A 25,263-nucleotide genomic window follows, 5' to 3' on the forward strand; every position below is an offset into this window, starting at 1 on the left:
CATCCTGAAAAGGACACTTATTTTGATATCATAATTAACGATAAGTGGTTTACATATAAAATATTGGAAATGTAAAAAAATATGTCATACTGGTTAAATATAGAAGCAAAAATTAATCATTACGCTAAATGTGTACAAAACCATTAGACACATAATCGATTGGCTCGTTTAATATTTATAAAAAGGAAATATTAGAAGTAATGGAAAACTTTTCAGCTGAAATGTGGTAGTTCTGCTTTTCACCTGTGGAAACACATGTAATACAGATAAATATATATAGAAACACAGTAATATAGATAAATATATATTGCAGACTTCAGTCATAAATTGAAATAAGTTCAATTTATTATGCACTTCTAGAGATGTAAAGTATCACCATCAGCATTTATGATACAAATAAATTTATAATAGCAAACTACAATAAAATAAAATATTTTGTCAAGAACACTTGTATTGCTATACTAAACCAATACAAAAATATGAGTAATAGATTCACGTCTTTACAATATGTAATTGAATTTAAATATCGATGACATAATCACAAGTCGAGCCACAGTGCAGTAAGCTCATTATTCCATTAGTAATACTGTCCACCTATGGCGACATATGTAATGCAACCTCGAAAATTATAAACGTAAATCGAGAGAAGTTGAAATCTTTATGCAATCCTACTGAACACATCCATCCTAGCAACACGTTCCAGTAACGCATCCAATCTAGCAACACTATCCTTCGTAAGACCATCCGCGTATAGAACCTTAGTAACACAATTCGCCTAGTAACACCAGCTGTCCTTGCAAAATACATCTAATAGAAAATATTTATAAATGAAAATAATGTGCATAAGGAACATAATAATTATAGTATTATTCACCTATTGAAACACCGTTTGCCTTTATTTGTTTAGAACTAATGTTACACAATGGGCTATTTTTCCTTTGCCCACCACGGGTATCGAACCCCAATTTTTAGAACTATGAGTCCGCAGACATAACGCTGTGAGATTGGGGGGAGGCTTCTTCTTTTGTAAATAGTATTTGACGTCTAACTTATAAAGTAACATTGAAAACACAATATTATGAAAATTAGATAAAATTATAAATTTTAAGACTGATTTTACTATATATTTCAAAATATGATCCCATGGTGTTTCGTATAAACAATATCCTTATCAGCCGTGAGTTCAATGGCGTTAATAGTGGACAAGAATATAAGGACTTTGTAATAAAATAACAATCGTAATTTAAATTCATGTATTTTTGAAGCAGTTCACTTAGAAATAACGAATTTGTTATGAAAACTAAATAGAAACAATTCAATTAACAACTTATTATGCCCTTAAACCTAACAAAGTGTTTTGATTTTACTGCTTGGTATGTTGGCAGTTTTTGAAGAAAACAAGGGCACCATTTGTCTATATATGAGCTACTTTCGTTTGTTTCGATATTCTGCAAAGCTACACAAGCGGTATTTGCAATATTCGGCCTGATTTGGAACTTATAGATTATAGGGAAGGTAACTATTCAACATAATTCTTGTCATTCTTGAGCTACTTTAACATAATAGTGGGAATGGGCTCTTATTCTTATAATGCACCAACAGCCACAAAATGTTGAGTGCGACATTGCTAAACAGGGACACAAGCGAATTACTCTTTGATTCACAGAGCGACACGCTAATCACTGGGTCACCTGTGATCCATCTGTACTACGTAAAATAATTAAAGAATAAATTCAATTGAAGTATCATAGCTAAAACAAGAATCGATTAATATTCAACCAATGTTACACATACACTATCTTGATGCTTCCAAACATTTGTGCTTAACTTCAAACAAACAATCGTTAAATGTTTTTGATCAAATCCTTTTCCTAGGCATGTTGAATTACGACGTAAATAAAATTCTTTAAAATATTAAATTCATATATATTTCTCTATTTTCTCTTTGAGCATACTTTTGTTTCAACAGTGAGGATACTGTAATACGCTGTATGGAAAACGTACATCTATTTAGCATAATTTTTGTTTCAGGTTTTTAACATCAGCTTCACCAGCTGAGGCAACGCCAAACAGTTATTTTGTGTTGAAAACTAATACCATGCAAGCGAACACCTGTTTTTCAGTCACAAATGTTACACCGCTACACGTAATATTGCGATATTTAAATACTGCCGACATGTCTTCATTATGCCTAGCCAGAATACTTCAAGTACAAAGTCCATTCCTCCTACCCACAAAGCCGTGAACTAGGATTGTATTATTATGTATTCCTCAAATGGCTCTGTGATAAGTGTGGCGAAATATTTTGTGTGATATATCTTTAATTTCAAGTGTTGGCTATTCTCTTCAATATACTTGCACAGTAAGCAATCTGTGCTCGTTTTTATTTCGACTATTCGTGTATAAATTGCATGATATATGATATTTTCGCAGGGGGTAATGTTCTGGTAATATTCTCCGGTATATTTACAGAAAAATCCATTGTTAGATCTGCTCTAAAACAATGACAAAATTCGTTTACAGCGAGATAAGTATCTGAGGAAAACTGAAGAAGGATCTTATTGGCGAAAGTTCCTCGTTTAAATCACGTGACTTATATATAAATAGTATACGCACATAAATATATATATAAGGGGTTTGCTGAGAATATTTACCCTATTCTTCATTTGAGTGATGAACTTAATTGAAGCCGAGACAAACAGCCTTTCCGATATGTGTTCAACCGAAATTTAGACAAAGTTTTCCAATTCACGGGAAAGTTTCATGGCTTGTTTTTGGTTGTTTTTTTTTTAATTTCGCGCAAAGCTACACAAGGGCTACTTTTGCTAGCTGTCCCTAATTTAGCAGTGTAAGACTAGAGGGTTTGGTTTGTTTTGTTTTGAATTTCAAGAGAAACTACACGAGGGCTATCTGCAGTATCTGTCTCTAATTAAGCAGTGTAAGACTAGAGGAAAGGCAGTTAGTCATCACCACCCACCGACAACTCTTTTGTCAACGAATAGAGGGATAGAAAATCACATTATAACGCCCCTATGGCAAGCATGTTTGGTGTGATGGGGATTCGAACCCGTGACCCTCGGATTACGAGTTCAGTGAAGTCTCATGGTTTATAAGTTCTTATCCATTTTGTTTGCTTCCTTTAAAGTTGAATGAAGTATTAATGTTTATATTATTTGTAAACTGATAAACAACTATTTACGTTTAAGTTTATAATTTTTAACAAATGTTTCTTCTTACAAGACAGAATATTACAAAGATTAAAACAACATAGTAATAACTTTGTATTTTCTGTTTGTTTCTTTATTTACTTTTTGTATCCATTAAAAATAGCGTAAGTATAATTCATTGATTCGGGCATCAACAATATAAAAATCATAACAAGTGGGGATCTGGCCTGGCAAGGTGGTCAGAAAGCTCGATCGTAATCTGAGTGTTTCTCGAGGGTTCGAATCCCTGTCACACCAAAATATGCTTGCCCCTTAAGCTGTGGGCGCGTTATAATGTAACTTTCAATCTCACAATTTTATAGAATCTTTGGAGTTGGAAGCCCATTATTAATTTGCCTTTTCTCTATCAATATGTGTGAGTGTTTTCTTATAGCAAAGCCACATCGGGCTATTTGTTAAGTCTAGTAAAGGGAATCGAACCCCTTATTTTAGCATTGTCAATTCAAAGACTTGCCACTGTCCTGGCAGAGACTTTTTCTTTTCGCAAATCACGGAAACTTCAATCTAAAACCGTAAAGAATAAATTGCATTAAAATTAAATCACAGAACAATAAATCTGTTGAAAGATTCTAATCGAGAAATACACACTAGTAAGAATATTTTTCCTGTTTTTTTTTTATGCATGAATAATTTCACCTTTTCAGTAGTTTAAGATTAGGGTTAAGAAAAAAAGATTAAGAAAGTGAATATTGATGACAATAAATCTCAACGTGAAATTATATTAAACTTACATTACTGATCACTGAATTTTTTTAAAATAAGGAGTTACGATAAAAATGATCCAATTTAAGATTGCAACCGATGAGAATGATAATACATGTTATTCTGAAACGTTAGTTTTTGCACAAAATTTTCACCCCTGTATCTCAGCAGTAAGCTTTAAACTTCAGGATTTATCCCCCATAACAGCACATTGTGTAACTTAGTTTTAAATAAACAAATAGTTTATAATTATGAGTGACTTTCAGCAGTTATTTCTTGCTTTTTCTATTAAATTGATAAATGCATTATATAATAATATAAATACAGTATGTTTTACCTGAAGGTATTGCAGGTGGGTGTGCAAGTTCTACACATATCGTAAACGAGTGCATTAAGTGGAAAGTAATTTGTCATGGCATTATTGCTCAATTAAATCAAGGGTAAAAATCATATCAATATTTTTTTTATGGCAAAGTCAGTATGATGTGTTGTTTTGGCGTACATGTTGTCTTAAGTATGTGTGTGTATGTTTATATTTAGCAAAGCCACCTCAGGCTATCTGCTGAGTCCACCGAGAGGAATCGAACCCCCCCTGATTTTAGCGTTGTAAATCCGTAGACTTACCGTTGTACTAGCGGGAAACTGTCTTAAGTATATAACACTTCTATTTCATGTGCATATAATCTTCAATATATGTCCGTGTCTGTATCTTCCAAACGATATTTCAACAATGGCATTTGTATTATATTGCTTAGCAGTAAAATTATGACCTAATATTGTTATGGGTTTGTTAGTCTATTTACCCAAATGTTAAATGAAAGATCTAGAAAGCAAGACTCAAGAAAAAGAAAGTTTGTTGATTTCTTAATTTAATGTCAAAGCCGATTAAACGTGTTTTTAGTAAGTATTTCTTTTTAAAGTTAAATTCAGAAATCATTTAGGTTTAAAACTAAAATTGTTATTTTTTTCTTTCATTAGATTCACATACATATATATATATATATGTTTGGTGTATATACAATAGCAAACATACAGCTATATATATATATATAAACATACAAACATGTTTTTGTTTTTTTTTTAGGTTCAACTTCATATACATTTAGAATGCTCATCACATGCGCTGACAATATGGGAGATAGCTGAGTGAGTACAGATTTTATACAATTAATTACCAACTCATTACTATGTTTCTAATTCTGTATTTTTAAATTTAAAGTAGACTGATAGTTGTTACAGTTACGACAGAAAGTGTTCGTACCCCTGCGTCCCGAGTATATTATAATATATGATATATTATAAATATTATACTAACACACATTTACATAAATTTTTATTTAATTAAACGGCAAATAAACTGTTTATAAACAAAGAACCAAAAATAGGAGGAGCAGAAAGTGTTCGTACGGCTCAGAACGTGTGAAAAAAACTGATATTCCCGTAAACATTTTGTTTAGTTTGGCGAATAAACTACATTATACCATTCCAGAACTAGACACTGGGTTAATCATTATTGGAATTTAGCAGCAAAAATTGTACTTCCGGCAATTTAGCGTCGTCTCCGTCATTATTTATTCGGTCATCATAGCGAACAGGAAACAACTGTCCAGTGATTTAAAAAACTGAATTATTGTAAAATACAAGTCTCGTATGTCTCTTTCCGGTATTGCTACATAACTTAATGTGCCTAAATCTACTATTCAAAGCATAATTGCCAAGTTCAACCTTACAGGATTAATTGCTAACCTCCCTCGTTCCGGACGCCCCACCAAAATTTCTGAGATAACCAAGAGGAACGTTCTCAGAGAAGTTAGTAGGAACCGTCGTTTAACACGAAAAGACATACAGAAACTGGTAAGGAAAACTGGGGTTAATGTAAGCATCTCTACAGTTACGAACATGTTACGCTCTTCTAGGTTCAAAGCTTGTCGTTTTCGTAGAACTCCATTTTAAAAGCCTGTTCAATTAGAAGCACGATTGAGGTATGCAAGAAAGCATGTAGTTAAACCCTTTACCTATAGGAAGAGTATTTTTTGGTCGAGACTAAAATCGAACTTTTCGTCCATGATGATGTTCGCTATATTTTCTGTAAGAAGAGGGAACGAAAATTTCCAAAGAACACTGTCTCTACAGTTAAACACGGATATGTCTTGATCATGCTATGGGGCTCCTTCAGCTCTTCTGGTGTTGGCAGCCTTCACCGCGTCATGAAAAAAGAAGAGTACGTTGATATATTAGGCATTTATATCAAAAATGATACTCGGAACTTGCGGCTTAGGTGTGGTTGAATCTTCTGGCACGACAACGACCCTAAGCGCACATCGAAATATGTGCTATCCTGGTTACAGAAAAACCATATAAGCGTTCTGGAGTGGACATCGCAGTCACCCGATCTCAACCCAATTGAAAACGTTTGGTATGAGTTGAAGACCAGGGTTCATCAGCGTCATCCGAAAAACTTGCAAGAGTTGGGGGCCTTTTGTAAAGAGGAATGGAAGAAAATACCATTCGATTACTGTCAAACAACCATGTAGGGCTATGAAGAGAGATTGCGCCAAGTAATTTACCTGAAAGACTACACAACTGACCATTAAAGTAGAAGAACGAACACTTTCTGCCTTTCCTATGTTTGGTTATTTGTTTCTAAACAGTTTATTTGTCGTTCAATTTACATAAAATTTTATGTAGTTGTGTGTTAGTAAAATATTTATAATATACTCTACTTTAATTTATAAACGCATGATGCTTTTTAAGTTATAAGGAAAAAAGTACTCACGACGCAGGTGTACGAACACTTTCTGTCGTAACTGTGTTTACACCATGTGTGTATGGGAAGGGATTCCTCCGAGGATATTTTACTGACGAATAGCTGGTTAATACGTTATGTGAGAAATACAGTTGCAGTATAGATGCAATGGCAGGGAATCATGTTATCGAAATTTCACTCTGGAAAACTACAAGTATTTCCAGTGACCTAGCGGCGCACAGATTACCGTAAGAATTTGCCTTCCTTCTCTTAAGTGAAATCTTGAATATCTCTCGAGCCAACCAACTATCATTGTCATATATAATAAACGTTATACAGTGTAAATACATGTAGTGGACAGAAAATGGAAACACCTGAGTAAATAAGGGGCAACAAGTATATGCAAGCAGCGACTACCACATAGGTGTGGCTAGTCTTTTAATTAATTAAGCAAATAACATCTTAATATGCAGAGGGTCATATATAAAAACGCTGGAGAGGCCTGGTTGCCTATAATCATAATGATTCTGAAAGAGGGCCGATTGTTGGAGAATGTTTGGAGAGAGCTCTAGTGACCAAGATAACTCAACTTGCTGATCTTTCACAAACAACGGTGTTTAAGGTAATGACACTATGGAACTGTGACAATAAAAAACATATTCAGCAAAATACAACAGGAGGTGAACGCACATACTCCAGGATCATGATATCCATGTATTAAATTGAACTGCAAGTTCATACAAGCGATGAACCGCAGACCAATTAACCACAATTTCAACCTGAGGTAAAAGCAGCCAGTTTCACTAAAAACAGTCAGTCAAGAACTCCACAAAATGGGATATCGTATTCAGGTTACAATGCACCAACCACTCATTACACTTGAAAATTCATGGTTGAGCATTTAGTGGTACAGAGAGCACATGCTACAGACTACCAGGCAGTGGATAAGTGTGATATTGTCAGATGGATCGTTTCTCACCATGTTCTTAATAAGTGAATGAGTACAGGTATGACGCCAACCTGAAGAACTTTATAGTCTTGAATGCTTGGTTCCAACAGTGAAGTGTTTTGTCGATTCAGTAATGGTGTAGGGCGCACTTTCCTGTTATGATTTGGGTGCAATCATGCCATTAGAAGGTAAAGTCGATGCCAGTCGTTACTTAATAGTACTGAGTTATAATCATCACCCAATTTTACATTATTTCTGTCCTGCAGAGAGAGATGTCTATCAAAATGACACTGTCTTCTTCCATATAGCACGAATAGTCCCCCAATGTTTTGAGAGCATGACGTTGACTTTATTCATATACCATGACAACCTGAATCCAATCAAATATGTATGGTATATTGTGGAACAACACCTGAAACATCTTTTTCCACTTCCTTGAGTTAGAAGCGAGTTGAATGACTTTCTCGTGGACGAGTGTGTGTTTTCCTATAGCGAAGCAACATCGGGCTATCAGCTGAGTCCAACGAGGAGAATCGAACCCTGATTTTAGCATTGTGAATCCGAAAACTTACCGCTGTCCCAGTGGAAAACGTTTCGTGGAGGAATGTGACACCAATCGTCACAATCAATACATATCTTATCAACACAAGTAAAACAAAGAGTTTTCTTTATCTTATAATATAATCTGATACACTTTCATATGCTTTCGGACTTACAGCGCTAGAAACCTGGTTTTGATACCCATTGGAGTCATAACATAGATAGCTTTGTGCTTAACTAGAAAACAAATAAACTGTTATAACTATTATTAATATTCACGGGAAATCTGATTTTTCAGCAATGAAGGAACAAAGTTTAAGAAAATTTAGAAATATATTTTCCCACAAATGTTGAATTCCTAAAGCTCAGACAAGAAAACATAGGGTTTTAATTATAATAATATTAATCGGGTGCGTGTGTTTTCTTATGGTAAAGACACTTCGGGTTATCTGCTGTATCCCCAGAGGGGATTCGAACCTCTAATTTTTTAGCCTTGTAAATCCTTAGTTTATCCTTATTCCAGTGGAGGACAATATTATTTTGATTAAAGCCTATAACAGTTTAAATTATATAAAATTACATAAAAGGGAAAGTTTTTATTTTATTTTATTTTAAAGAAACGTCATAAGCAGTGTGTCTAAATAAGGGATGAATATTATTTAAAAAAAAACGTAATAAGCAGTGTATCTAAATAAGGGATGAATATTATTTTAAAGAAACGTCATAAGCAGTGTGTCTAAATAAGGGATGAATATTATTTAAAAAAAAAAAACGTCATAAGCAGTGTGTCTAAATAAAGGATGAATATTATTTAAAAAAAAAAAACGTCATAAGCAGTGTATCTAAATAAGGGATGAATATTATTTTCTAAATAAGGGATGAATATTAAAAAAAAACGTCATAAGCAGTGTATCTAAATAAGGGATGAATGTTATTTAAAAAAAAAACGTCATAAGCAGTGTATCTAAATAAGGGATGAATATTATTTAAAAAAAAACGTCATAAGCAGTGTATCTAAATAAGGGATGAATATTATTTAAAAAAAAAAAACGTCATAAGCAGTGTATCTAAATAAGGGATGAATATTATTTTAAAGAAACGTCATAAGCAGTGTATCTAAATAAGGGATGAATATTATTTTTAAAAAAAACGTCATAAGCAGTGTGTCTAAATAAGGGATGAATATTATTTTAAAGAAACGTCATAAGCAGTGTATCTAAATAAGGGATGAATATTACTCTGGAATTTTTATATGTCCCTTTCGCCTACATGTCGCATTAAGTACTTTTCAGTTTGAAAAATTCAATACATGTTGTGAAAGATAAACGATAGAATATTTATGAAACTACCGGTATTCAAGCTTTGCGTGAACAAAAGTACATAGATGAGAATTTTATTATTTCTCTTATTGTTGTGAGACGTTGTTGACAAATGAATCATACTAACTAATTCATAATTTTGTAGTAAAAATATAAAACCTTTCCACAGAAACTTATTTATACCAGTAAATATTCCAGGAACAGTAGCCGTAAGCTGCCTTTCAAAACGCTGGACGAATTCAAGGAAAAATGTGTAACAAAGGAACCAAGTACTCTGGCTAACTACTTAAAACCAATGGCCTGGTACTTGCCAATAATCAAGTGAGTAAATAGGTTTTCATCAATAGTTTATCACGTAAGGTAAAATAACTTACTGAAGAGCATTAGGGGTGTGAAAATGAACGACCCAAGTGATACACACAGCTCTTGTCTTGTCTTAAACGATTTATTTTAAATGCTTAAAGTTTAGTAATCATGTGTAGTAACCTCTATAACGATATATTATGCACATACATACTAATAATACTCTAAAGAGATCGCTCACATTTAATGTATAACAATTCCAAAATTGATTAAACAGCGACTGTTAGATCTACTACTTACCTGGGCTAGCTCAAAACGGCTCGGACTATTGTTACAAGATTTCTCCAGCGTACTTGACTGGTCTGTAAGTATTCGCTTTTGATATTCCGATAAAAATACACACAAACACACATATGTAAATATATATATACGTACAGGTGTAATAGACATTGCGCAAAATTCAAAAGCAAACAAACAAACTATTCTTTTACTGCTAAATTAGGGATAATTAGAGCAGATATCCCTCGTGTCACTTTGTACGAATTATAAAAAAAAAACCTCTTACATGTATCTCTCTTTCTCATTACATTTCAATCTGCAAATTGACATTATGATTGATATTTTATACTTTGTCTTATGATAACTTATCATGAAAGAAAACTATATTTACATATGCGTGTAATAATATAATTTTTCTTCTTAAACTTCTAACGCCTTTCCAATCTACATATTGCCCCATCGATATGAACTACTGGTAAAATAAATCAGTTCAAAAGTAGTTTCGGCGAGCGCAGACAGTTCCCGAGTAGATTTGGACAGTTATTTGAACAAATTAACCAATTCTGTTTGATTCTATATTTGGAAAAGAAACGTGAAACATATCTTAATTCTACACTTTTATTTTGCTGCCAGTGAATTCATGGATATACAAAATGACAGAAAAGAAATGACTTATCTGGAGTGGATCAGAAATAATAGTGACTTATGCTATGTTTAGTGACCATTTCGTTTATTGTCAATTTCACTTTTGGATCAGTTTTAATCCAGTTTTTATTTAGCTATTACAATTTTTTGTAGAGGGGTGAAGGAATTATTGTTAAAATAATATTAGGCGACATTCCTTTTGTTTTACTGGAAATATATTATTATTAAAGTAAGTTGTTTAACTAGTGAAAGTATTTCTGTTTTATTCTGGAGTCAGTGTCTTTGGTAATTTTATTATCAGTTGCGTAACCTTTTGAAAACTTTATTTCCATAAGATTCATTTCGTTATTTTGATTAGATTTGATCGTATAGCTTATAATTAAAGTAACTATTAATCCTCTGCATCAATCTATACAACAAGTTTTTACTTTTCACTTTAACTTTTTTGTGTGGCTTCATTTAATATCGTGAGCTTTCTACAGTGTTCTTCTCTATTGTCTCTGTCTTGATGGATGACATTTTATACTGGAAATACTCTAAAACATATCACAGATAACATTTTTTTTCTTTTCTTGTTTTCATATTATTCTTCATATTTTGTAAGTCTAAAAGACTTTGGGGTAATGTTGTTATCTGTGCAAATTTCAAAGATTGTAAGCCTATTGTCACATTCTTCTGAAGATTCGTAAAACTAAACGTGCTTACGCACCACTGAGGCCAGAGTACAGTTTTTGACACTATGTTGACTAAAACCAGGTTCAAAAAAGTACCTAATTATGAGTAACACACTGATTCTTAGAAAGAATTATGAACAAATTTCCTAGTAATAAGGTTGAATGTCGGTGATTACATGATATGAGAAGGTCGTGAACTTCATCAGTAAATATAAAGAATAGGACATGAAACACTGTGTGGTACTTGTTGTTGTTAAGTGCAGACCTACACGATGGGTTGTTTATAATGTGCCCACCACGAGTATCTAAACCCGGCTTTTAGCTTTATAATATTTTAGATTAGCCACTCAGTTACTGGGAGTCTGTCCGATAACAAGTTAATGAAAGAATATCTTTTGTTGTTAATATGACGTTTCTTTTGTGTATGTTAAATTCGATGACAGTTTTCGAAATTCTCTGCACCTCAACATAATATACACAAAAAATTACATTAAATTTTTAATAGAAAACTAATTCAGTTTCGTTGATTATTCATTAAGTTTTACGACTATATTATAAAAACGAATTTACTGAAATGATTTCTCAATAACGCTATGTGACAAAATTTTTACTTTTTTTTGTGACCTGGGTGATGAAATTTACAAATTTACCCATTTTCCAGAACATTCCAGATAGATTTAGTATTGAGACCTCAATGATTTGATCAGAGATCTTGGTCTAACAAAGTCGAATGCCGAGCATTTGATTTGACATCTAAGCTCAAGGAGTGAGATTTGTTAGATAAAAGTGTGGAAGTCGCAAGTCAGAGGAAGCGTCACCGACATTTTTCAAGCTTCTTCACTCGTCAAGATGTGCTCTGCTTCTGCCACAATGTATCCAGTTTGTGCGAGGCAATTGGAATTGTATGTAACCCAAACGAGCTGTGCCTCTTCATTGATAGCTTATCCAGAAGCTGCAAAGCTGTGCTGCTCCATAATGGGAATAAGTATCCGTCTCTTCCCCTGGCTCATTCGGTGCACCTCAAAGAGGAATGAAACAGCGCCAAAATCTTGCTAGAAACCTTGACGTATGATGAGTATGGCTGGGAGGTTATCGGAGACTTCAAAATGGTAGCATTTCTGATGGGTTTCCAAGGAGGCTTTACCAAGTTTCCTTGTTATCTTTGCCTTTGGGACAGCAGGGACACCGCAGCGCACTACAACAAGAAGCACGGACCACAACGAACCGAGTTCTCTGTAGGGAGGCACAATGTCAAGTGTGAGCCACTGGTGGACTTCCAGAAGATGTTGTTCCCACAATTGCACATAAAATTGTGTCTTATGAAACAATTTGTCACAGCTTTTGATAAGGAGTCTGCAACCTTCAAGTACCTTCGAGATTCTGGAGTGCACAGAATTCCCCAAGAAGTTCAATAGGAAGGAAAAAAGGCTTGGGGCACTTTGTCGCAGTGGTTCGGGGCTTCTCGGGCAATCATAAGACCGAAAATTATGTGAAACTGGTTGAGGCTCTGGTGAAGATCAAGGGCAAAATGGGCTGCAGGATGACACTGAAACTTTATATCCTTGACACTCATCTTGATAAATTCATGGAGAACATGAGAGCAAACTCAGAGGAGCTAAGCGAGCGCTTCCACCATGATATACTGGTCTTTGAACGCCGCTACCAAGGGGCGTATAACGAAAACATGATGGGAGACTATATTTGGGGACTGATACGTGAAAGTGATTTACATGACAGTCGCAAATCTCGAAAAACTACTCACTTCTAAACATTTTTGTATAACTTTAGTATAAATACATGTAAATCTTGATTCATATGTTGTTTTATTCAGACGTTATGTGAATGAAAATGTGCAAATTTGCCCGTTTTTTACATAAAAAATAGGTTAATTTCTAAATTTCATTATCCAGGTCACAAAAGCAAAGCTTGAAGGGAATAATGGCCATTTCCTGTACTTTTACAACATAAGCAATTAAGAAATAGCACATACTATCCAGGAACAAAATTTATATTACATAGAGTAGTCATAAAAAGGTGCTTCTTTTATGTATAGAATGTAATTATTTTTCAATATTATAATTTATGAAACATGGAACATAATAAAACAACTTTGTGTAATCCTTCAGAGGAAACTGCACAGCTATTGAACGTATAGCTTACGAGATGGCTGAACAACAGGCCAGCGAAGGCGTGGTATACAGTGAGGTCCATTATCGACCTGCAAACTTGGCCAACATGAATACCAGCGATGATCTCTTCGGTACTGAAAGAGTAACCTACAGAAAGGTTCTCGAACTAGTAACGAAAGGGTTTCAGCGAGCAGAAGAAGATTATGGCATAAAACACGTTCTCTCCTTAACTGTGGTAGAGAAAATGCTGGTAATGAAAAATTGTTACTGTTTAATATACGTTAGGCTAAGCTTCTAGTAATAATATAGTTGTAGTTACTGTTGAGGTGTTTAATTTTGAAATCTCTATTAAGCAGCTTTTCTTCTTTTTTGATGCATATAGAAGTGGTTGCATCAGAGACTACAGCCATTTATCGAAAGACCTAGTCGCTCCTCAAAATGTATTTGAGAAAGATGATTGTTATGTGATAACTTAAGTGTTTTTAAATGGTTACCGTGTTTGTTGTCTTGCTTGATCTGTATTTTACGAGTGAAAACCTAGGAAAATGAAGAGGGTGTTAAATGGACTTTGTTCAAGCTAGGTTAAGTAAATTATATACCTAAATTAACTTTGAAATAAAAATGTGTGGCTTGAGTCGTGTTTCATGAGAGACTAGGTAAATACCTTAGTTTCCAAACTCTGCATGTGATCTACAGATTACTGGTAAACTGTATTCTGTTTAATTTCACATGACTCCAAAGGTAAGGTTATTTCCATATAGCTATGATAGACTAGCAAAATAAAAGGGCCTACCGTCATCCCTTTTCTGGCTAAATAGAGATTTACTGATAGTAGTCACCATTCAAATAACATATTTTGTTTTAGGCATTTGTGATGTATTTACCACGAACAATTTATAATTTAATGACTACGACAAGGAGGGAAGGAAAAGCCATGAATTTCAATTTAAAACTTCTTTAAAAAGATAATTAATTAAGTAACCATAATATAATGAAACAAAATGCATATATGATAAATAAAATATTAATATAAACGATAATGACAAGTTAAAATATTTAAAATAAGTATAGACAAAATATTATCATAAATAAGGTAAAAATGTAAAAATATACAAAAATAAATAAACTTTAAACTCCTGAAATACTTACGATGAATCATTTCTAAAAATATAAAGCTTTCATACCTGTAATGCTTTAAATAATATTATCTAAATACAGTTACAAGGAGAAACATGATTTTTATATTTCTTTAATTTATTTTATTTAATTATTAGTAACTTTCAAATTCATATCTTTTATCATAATTACCGTTATGTTCATATTTACATGTCAACGTTTTTAACCTAACATTTAAATTTGGCATTAACACTGCTTTGTGTTTATATAGGGAATTTGGTATGAAACCTGATACATTTATTTTGTATTAATTATCTGAAGACTATATAAATTACTTACCTTTACATCTTCCTATCAAGAAGCACATTTCAATGGAAGTTTGTATGAACTCTCTATAAAATATTAATATATGTATTTATATTATAATAGAGGTGCTATTTTACTACTTTTCCCGGCATGGCCAGGTGGTTAGAACACTCGATTCGTAATCTAAGGGTCGCGAGTTCGAATGTTTTCACACCAAACATGCTCGTCCTTTCAGCCGTGGGGGCGTTATAATGTGACGATCAATCCAACTATTCGTTGGTAAAAGAGTAGCCCAAGAATTGGCGGTGGGTGGTGATGACTAGCTGCCTTCCCTCTAGTCTTACACTGCAAAATTAGGAACGGCTAGCACAGATAGCCCTCGAGTAGCTTTGTTTGAAATTCAAAAAACAAACAAAGTACCTGAAAATTCTAGATTAAACATAAACTTGTGTTATTACATTTCTCTAGGGATACCTTTTCATATAGCAAACTGCTTATTCTTTGTTACAAAAATGGCTCAGAAACTAGTTTTTAAGTTTAAAGGAGTTGTTTCATTGTCTGCAGTTGCATTGTCACTTTCATAGCTGTCTTTTATAACAGCTGTTTTTTACTATTTCGAAACATAAAATGAATACGTGATACGTTACGTAAATCACGTACATCTTAAATATATCTCAGTAGTAACATTTTTCACTGAAATAAGATCAAATAGGATTCTAAATAGCCACGGCTGTAATTAGATTTCAAATATATCGAGAGATTAAGCTATTTAACTTGAAAAAAATTGGCAGCCATTCTACAAATCACTATGTCGTTGCTAATAATCTTTTTCAGATTTTGTATTTTTATTTCTTGTAAACACCATTTAACACTCAGTTCTTGAGTAATAATAACTGTTTACGGATTTAGTGTAGTTTCAGATAAATATATTATATGAATTTATTGTTGTATAATAAGTCTGCAGATTCATCTATTTTATTCCTTAGATTCTCCCGATATTGTTAGTTCTCAAATATTAGATTACTGTTTGCTTAGAATTCTTTCAAATATATTAATGTCAAAACCTCCATTTTTTTATTCAATTTTTACTATTCGGATTTCTATCCCAACACCGCTTATCGCCATTACTTCTGATGAGTTATAATTTATGGTAAATGTACCTTTACTGTAATTTTATTAAACAAGATCTCAGGCCATGATTTTAATAATTTTGTATAGTCCAGAGAATCTTTTTGGTTTGAGCAAGAACCACCAGTTAAATTTTTTTTCCCAAATACCGGATTTGCATCAAGTGTGTGTGTGTATTTCTTATAGCAAAGCCACATCGGGCTATCTGCTGAACCCATCGTAGAGAATCGAACACCTGATTTTAGCGTTGTAAATCCGTAGACACACCGTATATAGTTCATAATATAAACTGCTCAAAATATTAATTGAACAAGTACGTTTTATTATGTAATTTATCTCAGTGTTCCAAATGTGATAATAATTTTAATTTTTTTAGGTAATTTACTTCATTTCAGTTCCATCTGGGTCATTTTTTAATGTGTGATCAACGGTTAAATATAGAGAAATAATTTTTTTTTAATGACCAATATCACCAAAACTGATATCTCATATAAAAAATACTTTAAATAGTTTGTATGCGTTTACTCAAGAAATGTTTTAAACATTCAATATCTAATGTGACCTCCACGGACTGTGACACACTTCTGACACCGATTTGGCACACTTTGAATCAGTCTATCAATGTTATCTTTTGGTATGGTAGCCCACTCGTCTACCAGGGTTTGTCGGAGTTCCTGTACATTCTGAGGAGGGCGTTGGTGATCACTAACACGTCTCGACAACATATCCCAACAATGTTCAATCGGATTTAAATCTGGAGATTTGGCGGGCCACTCAAAAGTCTCTATACCTTCCTCGTCAAGGAAGTCCATACAGTCTGGCGACGTGGGCTCGCGCGCTAACCACCATGAGAATGAACCCGTCGCCGGCAGCACCAACAAAAAGTCTTACAATGGGTTCCAGAATTTCGTCTCTATACTGTTGTGCGTTAAGAGCATCCCCGTAGAGTATGAGTAATTTCGTGTGGCCACCCAAGCATACGTCTGCCTGGCTGCACGGGTCGCGCTGTCAGAATAACGCCTCTTGCAGGCCGTGTGACTCTAAGGCGCCCTTCGTGCAGACGATTGCGAACTGTTTGGGTCGACATACGGGTTCCAGTGGAAAGATGACGGTCATTTCATAGTAGTCGAGCCGTAGCTAACCTGACGGCCTTGACCTGGTCTCCTGCCATAAGAGTTCGTCTCCTGGTAGCATTGCCAAAGTCACTTGATGACGCTTAGTGATGCACCGACGTGCTGTGCCACCCTCCTTTGGGTCTGGCCATCCTCCAGCATCTGGACCGCCCTCACCATCTCATTTTCTGTCAGATGGCGCCTGACTGCTTGGGTGCAGAAGACGAAGGTACACACTAACAAAACGAGCCGCGAAAGATCCATGTTGGTGTTTGTTTCGAAAATTAATGAAGAATGCATAGTTTCACGCAACAACCTTGTTTAGGGTACCTTGAATAGTATTTTCCTTGAGTGAGGTGGGTTTTGTTTGAGTTGCTTCAAACTTCACTCGCAAACTTAAATAATACACTTGAAGACGAATTGATATGTTTTTCACGCATAAATTTAGTTATGACAAAAATATACTGAAATATGTATTTGTTTCTTTAAATTTTTTTTAGCAGTATGTATTGAAAATATCATTAACAATTATATTAGGTATTCTTTCACGCTGATTTTAAATAAACTCATTTTTATTTCATTTTAATATATTTTTATCTTTTTTATTCTTTTAAATTTTGGGTCGTAATCCCCGTCGCGCCAAACATGCTCGCCCTTTCAGTCGTGGGGGCGTTATAATGTAACGGTCAATCCCACTATTCGTTGGTAAAAGAGTAGCACAAGAGTTGGCAGTGGGTGGTGATGACTAGTTGACTTCCCTCTAGTCTTACACTGCTAAATTAGGGACGGCTAGCACAGATAGCTCATGTTTGCCGGGCTCTTCCTCGATTTGAGCTTTTTTGTCTTCATTATGACATTTTTCTTTAGATTGACACTTATATTTTCACTACTTTCGTATCTATTTATCACTTCTTAATATTTAAATTCTTATTTTGATTTATCTTAAGTATAGGAAAGTGTAGCATAAAGACAAGATTCAGTACAAGTTCACAAAACCACCAAACCTAAAGTTATTTATGTCTGCTACATTGGACTATCTGCAACATCTATAACAGGGAGTTGAATTTGGACTTTAGAGTTGTAAGTCCTTAAAGTTACAGCTCTCCAACTGGGGGATTTATTTATATCAAACTACATGTTTAACCAAAATCACCGTTATAAATCTCTCTGAGGCATGACGTTATTGTCGAAATCTCAGACTTTATCTGAATAATTGTATTTGATCTTGGCACTTATAATGCACTAATAATCCTGAATACAGAGCAGTTATTTATTTTGATTTTTGGCATCAGAACAAAAACCACGAGTCTACCGGATTAACAGTCCGAGTACATTAAACATTTGTACCAACACACTCTTGTTTGAGGCCCGGCATAGCCAAGCGCGTTAAGGCGTGCGACTCGTAATCTGAGGGTCGTGGGTTCGAATCTCCGTCACACCAAACATGCTCATCCTTTCAGACGTGGGGTGTTATATCGTTACAGTCAATCCCACTATTCGTTGGTAAAAAAGTAGCCCAAGAGTTGGTGGTGGGTGGTGATGACTAACTGCCTTCCCTCTAGTCTTACACTTCTAAATTATGGACGGCTAGCACAGATAGCCCTCGAGTAGCTTTGTGCGAATTTCAAAAACAAACACTCTTGTTTGTTTGTTGTTGTTCTGTAATTAAAAGCTTCACAGTAAGTTATTTAATGACCACGAAGCATCAAACCTATAAATGTAGCATTGTAAGTCCCTAAACCGACAGCTGACCCACTGGGAATCAGCTCGTTTATTATTAAAGTACGTTAGTTTAAAAACTATGAGCTACAAAGTTAATCATTAAGAGATTAAGCAAATTATTTCTAAACATGTTTAATTCCACAGCGGCTCAGCAGTAGAACATGAGGTTTAAATCACTAAAAGCCAGGTTTTATTGCTTGTGGTGACGGCAGATCATATTTCTCTTTGAGTAAATTAACAATGAACAACAAAAAAAAAAAAAAAATTATTTAAGATAAAATATTTTTTTATGGTATTCTAGACAGTTTAAGGAGTTCTTGCCCAGAGAGATTGATGTGAACGTTTATTGTATTAAGAAATGAACGGAGAATTAGACGGCGTAGAATGGTTATTTCATCCTTTTTTATCAAAATGAACTGAATAAAAATGTTGAGATTTTATCTTTTCTAGAAGTATGTATAGGACAACTTTACAAGAATATTATGTGTTTTAATTAGTTCAAATGTTAATTGATAACTGAAATTTAATATTAATACGTGATATCACGAAAAAAATATTGGGTGAGATTTGAATAATAGTAGATTTTCAGAAGTATTACGAATACCCAAATAAATCTGTTGCATCTCTATAGCTAAGAACGTCTACTTATCTCTTTCTTATTGTTGTTATGTTTAAGTTCTGTGGTCTTACTTAATGTACAAGAAAGTAATGTTTTTTACTTATACTATTTTTCTTGACAAACAACTTCCTTGACCCATTTTTTTTTTTAAGATGAAGCTCGCGAGGTTTTGTCACTGTGTGAAGAATTCAAAGACAAGTCCGTTGTTGGGATTGGCCTAAGTAAATCTTGGATTGGGCCAAATCCGGATTTGGAAGGAGAAGAGGGATTGAAGAAGGAAGTGATAGAAGTATTTCAAGTACGTACCGTGACACTTGATAATACTGTTGTTACTGTAATATCTCCTTGTCAAAGAGAATCATTGAGTGAAAAGTTTGGTTAACTAAAACTTAATAAAGATGATAAGGGAGGTAAGTGTTTCTTTTCCAACCTCGTTGAGGATAGTGCCTCGATAAAAGAAAGAGAACATATTATTAAATATTTATAGAAATATTATTAAGTGGGAAGTCTTTTACTTCCCTGGTTGTAAGAGTGTTAAATTATTGGTTCTTTAATGAAATCTATCAGTACAAGTAAGTTCTAAAACACGTTGATAAAATTTTAGCAGCTACTTAAAAGTGAAACGTGATGATCATCTGAAGGACTTCTTTTCCTTTGTTTTATAATACTATAAGATATTGCATGTAAATGTTCGTAATGTATTTATAAGTTTGTTATAATGATGAATAAAATATATTCCTAGTGCTGGAAAGGAATGAATTAGATTAAAACATCATTTTTACAAGATCCTATAAGGATGTTGTAATTAGAAATAATGAAGATAGTAATAAAATAAAACAATTCAACTAGACTCTACGATTAAAAACGTATAAGGCGTTTGTTTTTTAATGTAATTTAGTTCATTTAACAGCGACCTGAGTGGATGGTTAGTCAATTAAATAAATAACTTTTCTATAACAAACAAAACTGCTAACTCATAAATTTTAATAACAACGGTGTTGGATGCGACGCGATTTGTAACCAAGCTCTAAACATGATACTACTCTTGAAAGATCTGTCAAAAACAAAGTTTGAGAAAAAAATATTTAATTATTTACACTTGAAAAACGCAGATGCAAAAAAAAATATTAGTACCATCCCAAAGTGAATATTTATTGTATCGTAAAATCTAATATTTTGTACACGGTTACACCATGTATCAATATATGTTAAAATAAACATATATGTTTTAATTCTTAGAATCATTTACCATGACCTAGAAAAATGAAACTGCTAAAAAGGGAAGAATTTCTCTGTAATGTTGAATCTCATAGCATTTTTTGTGTGTTTGTTTTTCATCTACATCTAAGGAATCCATCTAAAGTTCACCAATAGTTACAGCAGTCAATAACATAACTGTTAACATAACATATAAAGTTTAATTTCAAGGAATTGAAAGTAAAAGCTTTACATAAAACGATGGAATAAAATGTGCCCTTCTTTTATTACTATCATCCAACAGAGGGCAGCACAACTAGGAATACACAGAACAGCACATACAGGAGAAGCTGGACCTCCAAGTAGTGTCGACAGACACGTGAAATTCCTTCAGATAGAAAGAATCGGTCATGGGTACAGGGCTTTAGGTGATAAAGCGCTCTATCAAGACTTACTGAAGAAGGGTATCCATTTTGAAACGTGCCCTCATAGTAGCTACCTTACTGGTGCTGTTCCTGCAAACTGTACTAAACATCCAATTGTCAAGTAAGGGGCATTTCTTTGCAATAACACTTCAGTTTCGTTATGTAGTATTTGGAGTACTGTTGTTTCTTATTATCCAATTGACGATATTTCGTTGCTATAGTAAACACGTAAACAACTATCAAGCACAGGTCTACTGAAGTTTTTCACACTTTTAAACAGCTGAAAGTATGATGTGAATATAAATACTTTTATTCAAGTATCATACTTGAAGCGGAAAACTGGCGCTAACTATAACCGATCAATATTTTCTAATAGTCTTTTCTATTGCTCTAGGACTCAGCATGGTTTCGTTATTTGGATGCTCAATTCACAACGTGCGAGTCTTGAATGAAAGCCCAGCATCAAACATGCACGCTCATTTGACTACTGGGGCATTGTAATGTTACAATCAATCCCACATATCTTTTGTTTGTATTCCAAAAGTTAGAAATTGGTGGTGTTAATCGGTTGATTTTCCTCTGATCGGCTGCAACATATAATCTTAAGATATTAATATATTTGGCTGAGACAAATCAAATATGCATATTGTTTTGTCAAAACCTTTGAAAAGATTTACTTTTGATGAATTACATCAATCGTTACAGGCTTGCCGAAGACAACGCAAACTTCTCAGTTAACACAGACGATCCTTTACTGACTGGGACGACTCTAGATGATGAATATCGTTTGCTCCAACAAAAAAGGACTGAAGGACTTCGATATTGTTCGAGCGGTAAGTAATACAGATGCATTACGAACAATTTAAAATGGTTAATTCATTACACTGCACAACAAAGTTTTTGCTTCTTGAACACTGTTGGGTGTTCCTTATAGATTTTTGGCTACTGATCACGAAAATCACATCCAAATTTGCCCATCACGTACCGTTTCATCGAAATCTTCAGTTTTGTCACGTTTTTCTTATATTTGTGTCCAAAAATTTTCGTTTCTGTAAGAGACCTATGAACAATGTTTTGTGCAGTCTGAGCGTGAAACCAGCCCAGGTTGAAAGCTGTTCTGTGGTTGTCCGAGCATGCCTGAGCAAGACAAAGCCAGCTTGACACTGTCTTAGCAGGCTATAAAAGTGACTTGCATATAAGGTTGCTGCTTATTGGATTAATATAGACCTTATAGTGTGTACGTATTGTTTTAGCATATAGCGTTGCCTCAGTAGCACTGTAACAAGTAAGTTAGATCTTATAGACGTTTTACAGGACAAAAACAAAAGCCGAGTTCGAGACTGCAGGAATGGTGTTTACTGTCACCAGGGACGAAAATTTCTGTTTTTTCGAAGCTGCCAAGATGATACAACCAAATTCTTTGCACAAGTTGACAGTCTCTGTTTCTGTGTTGACATCGAAGGATTGTTCTTTTCTTTGGGTTGTGACCATGACCCGCAAGAGTGGCGTCTCTTCATTGATTCATTAGTGTTAAGCCTCAAAGATGTTCTGTTAAACAATGACAACGTTCACCCTTCAATACATGTTGGCCATGCAGCACACATGAAAGTAACCTATGAGAACATGGAAATGTTGTTCAAGCACATCCAGTACAGCAAGTGCAACTGGAATATCTGTGGAGATCTGAAAGTCTTTGCTCTGTTACTGGGACTGCAGCTCGACTATACAAAGTACTGTTGTTTCATCTGTGAATGGGACAGTCGTGCCAAAGAGTCACATTATTTTAGACAGAACTGGCCACTCCGTAAAAAGTTAGTTCCAAGAGAGAAAAATTTGGCGCATGAACCGCTTGTCGACCCGGCAAAGAGTTTCTTGCCTCCTCTTCACATAAAATTGGGACTTATGAAGAATTTCGTGAAAGCATTGAACAAAGAAGGCGAAGGTTTTCGTTATTTAAAACAGATGATCCCAAGAATAACTGAGGCCAAGATCAAAGAGGGCATTTTTGTGGGCTCTCAGATCAGACATGTTATGAGTTAGAAGCGGTTCAAAGATCTGTTAGTTGGGCAGGACAAATTGCCTGGAAAGCCTTCAGAAACGTTGTTGACAATGTTTTTGGCAAATACAGACCCCCACATTACATTCAGCTGATAGACAAACTTCTCAAAGCAAACAAAACAATGAAGAGCAACATGTCACTCAAGATTTATTTCCTCCACTCACACTTGGACTTCTTTCCCGCAAATCTCAGTGCTGTCAGTGACAAACACGGTGAAAGGTTTTGTCAGAACATTGCTACAATAGAAAAACGATATCAGGGCAACTGAAATACGTCAATGGTTGCTGACTACTGTTGGACACTGCAACGTGATGCACCGGACATTAAATACAAACGAAAATCAGGAGCAAAACACTTTTAATTATGTTGAATTTAATAGCATATTAGAAACATAAACGCAATTAAATACGTTATTGCCGGTAAACAGTTAACTGTCTATTTCTCAGAGTTCCTACGTGATGAAGCAAAACCAAAACTATATTTGTGCATACCCACCAGGTACCTGTCACAATCAGCAGAAACTTTTCAGGAAGCAAAACTTTTCAAAAAAATTGTTGTGCAGTATTATTATTGACATTCAAAACAAGCTATGAACTTTATAAATAAACACCAATTACAAACTTTTGCAGCATTATTATACATTTAAACAACTATTAATAAATAAATATACACCGAGTTTAAAATGAAGCAAAGAAAATAATAATTATGTTAATAGCTAATACTTTGTGTATGTGTAAAAAATGTAAAATATTTTTTTTTCGAAAGTGTGTGTGATTTTTTATAGCAAAGCTACAACGGGCTATTTGTTGAGTCCATCGAAGGGAATCGAACCCCTGATTTTAGCGTTGTATCTTTTGGAAGGAAATATCCTTGAAATTCATCAACAGAGACTTTTGAAACAATTTTATTTTGTATTCATAACACATAATTCACATAAACTATGCAACACTTACAAATATATTTTCGTCAATATGATTTAAGCAGAAATGCGGTAATTCTTTATTTGTTTTTTTATATTTTTAGGTCGTTGTTATTCAGCTATATTACATAAAGTTACTTTAACTTATCTATTCCGTTTTTCAACGTAGCGATAATAAATATGTTTGTCTAATCATAAATATTTAATTCTCAACAAACGTGCACGCACTAATATTGAAATTTTTACATTCTGGTTCAAGCAGTAACAAATTAAATTACTATTTTCAGAATTTCAATGCTGCTCGGTCTTGCTTTTTGCCACACCAAGAGAAGAAAGATCTTTTGACCACCTGAAAAAAGTTTATGGTGTAACAGATGAATCAGTTTTGCAACAATCTGAATAAGAACTTATGTCAGAAAAACACAGCTGGCTACCTGTTGTGTCCACTGATGGGAATCAAACCGGTAATTTTATCGTTGTGAATCCGAAGACTTACCGCTGTTCCAGCAGGAAACTTTACATTGCGAGAATAATTCAAATAATATTTAATATATATATATATATATATATTATTGTAATTCATTGGGTTAGGTTTGTGGTAAAGCTGTTATATTGTAATCGGATCCTTTTCTTTGAATAAAGTTTATTTTTTGAGTAGGTAAAGCATTGTTTTAAAATATTTGTAATAAAAATTACGTATTCTACAAATTTTATTTTGAACACGCCGTCGCTCAGTGTTAATGCTAGGCGCATGATGCTAAAAATAGGGTTTCGACATTCTAGGTGAGTACAACAGTTAACCAATTGCAGTGAGTTGCGCTTCACAACAAACAAACAAATAACATTTTCAAACAAAAATGACATTGTTTATTGCTCATATCTCAGAACGGCTGGTAGGGTTATTAACACTGTTATTGATAAGGAGAGAACAACGTTGTGACCTTCCTAGGTCATCTTCAGGTTTTTAACATGAAACATTGTTTGTGAGCTCTATTTAATAAGCATGTTACAAGATTTCTTTTCAGATGTGAGGAAGATAAGGCTGTCTAATTGTGTTAGGAGTCTCGTATTTTCTGTAGATCGATGTATGGAATCCATTATTGTTAAGATTAATGATGATGTCTTGTCTAAAAATGCAAATTGTTAT

The 25,263-nt window shown here is 34.1% G+C and overlaps 1 protein-coding gene across 1 annotated transcript; it reads left to right on the forward strand.

The window, feature by feature from the left end:
• The first annotated feature begins 5,018 nt into the window (after nucleotides 1–5,018).
• On the forward strand, nucleotides 5,019–24,519 carry LOC143245666 (adenosine deaminase-like). The gene is made up of 7 exons (XM_076492015.1): nucleotides 5,019–5,075; nucleotides 9,682–9,804; nucleotides 13,511–13,719; nucleotides 19,669–19,814; nucleotides 21,018–21,259; nucleotides 21,844–21,971; nucleotides 24,404–24,519. Exons 2-7 carry the CDS (start codon nucleotides 9,779–9,781, stop codon nucleotides 24,517–24,519), a joined length of 867 nt encoding a protein of 288 aa, XP_076348130.1. The 5' UTR covers nucleotides 5,019–5,075; nucleotides 9,682–9,778.
• The last annotated feature ends 744 nt before the right edge of the window (nucleotides 24,520–25,263 follow it).

This window comes from Tachypleus tridentatus, chromosome 2 (genome assembly GCF_004210375.1).
Source record: "Tachypleus tridentatus isolate NWPU-2018 chromosome 2, ASM421037v1, whole genome shotgun sequence".
Classification (NCBI taxonomy): Eukaryota; Metazoa; Arthropoda; class Merostomata; order Xiphosura; family Limulidae; genus Tachypleus; species Tachypleus tridentatus.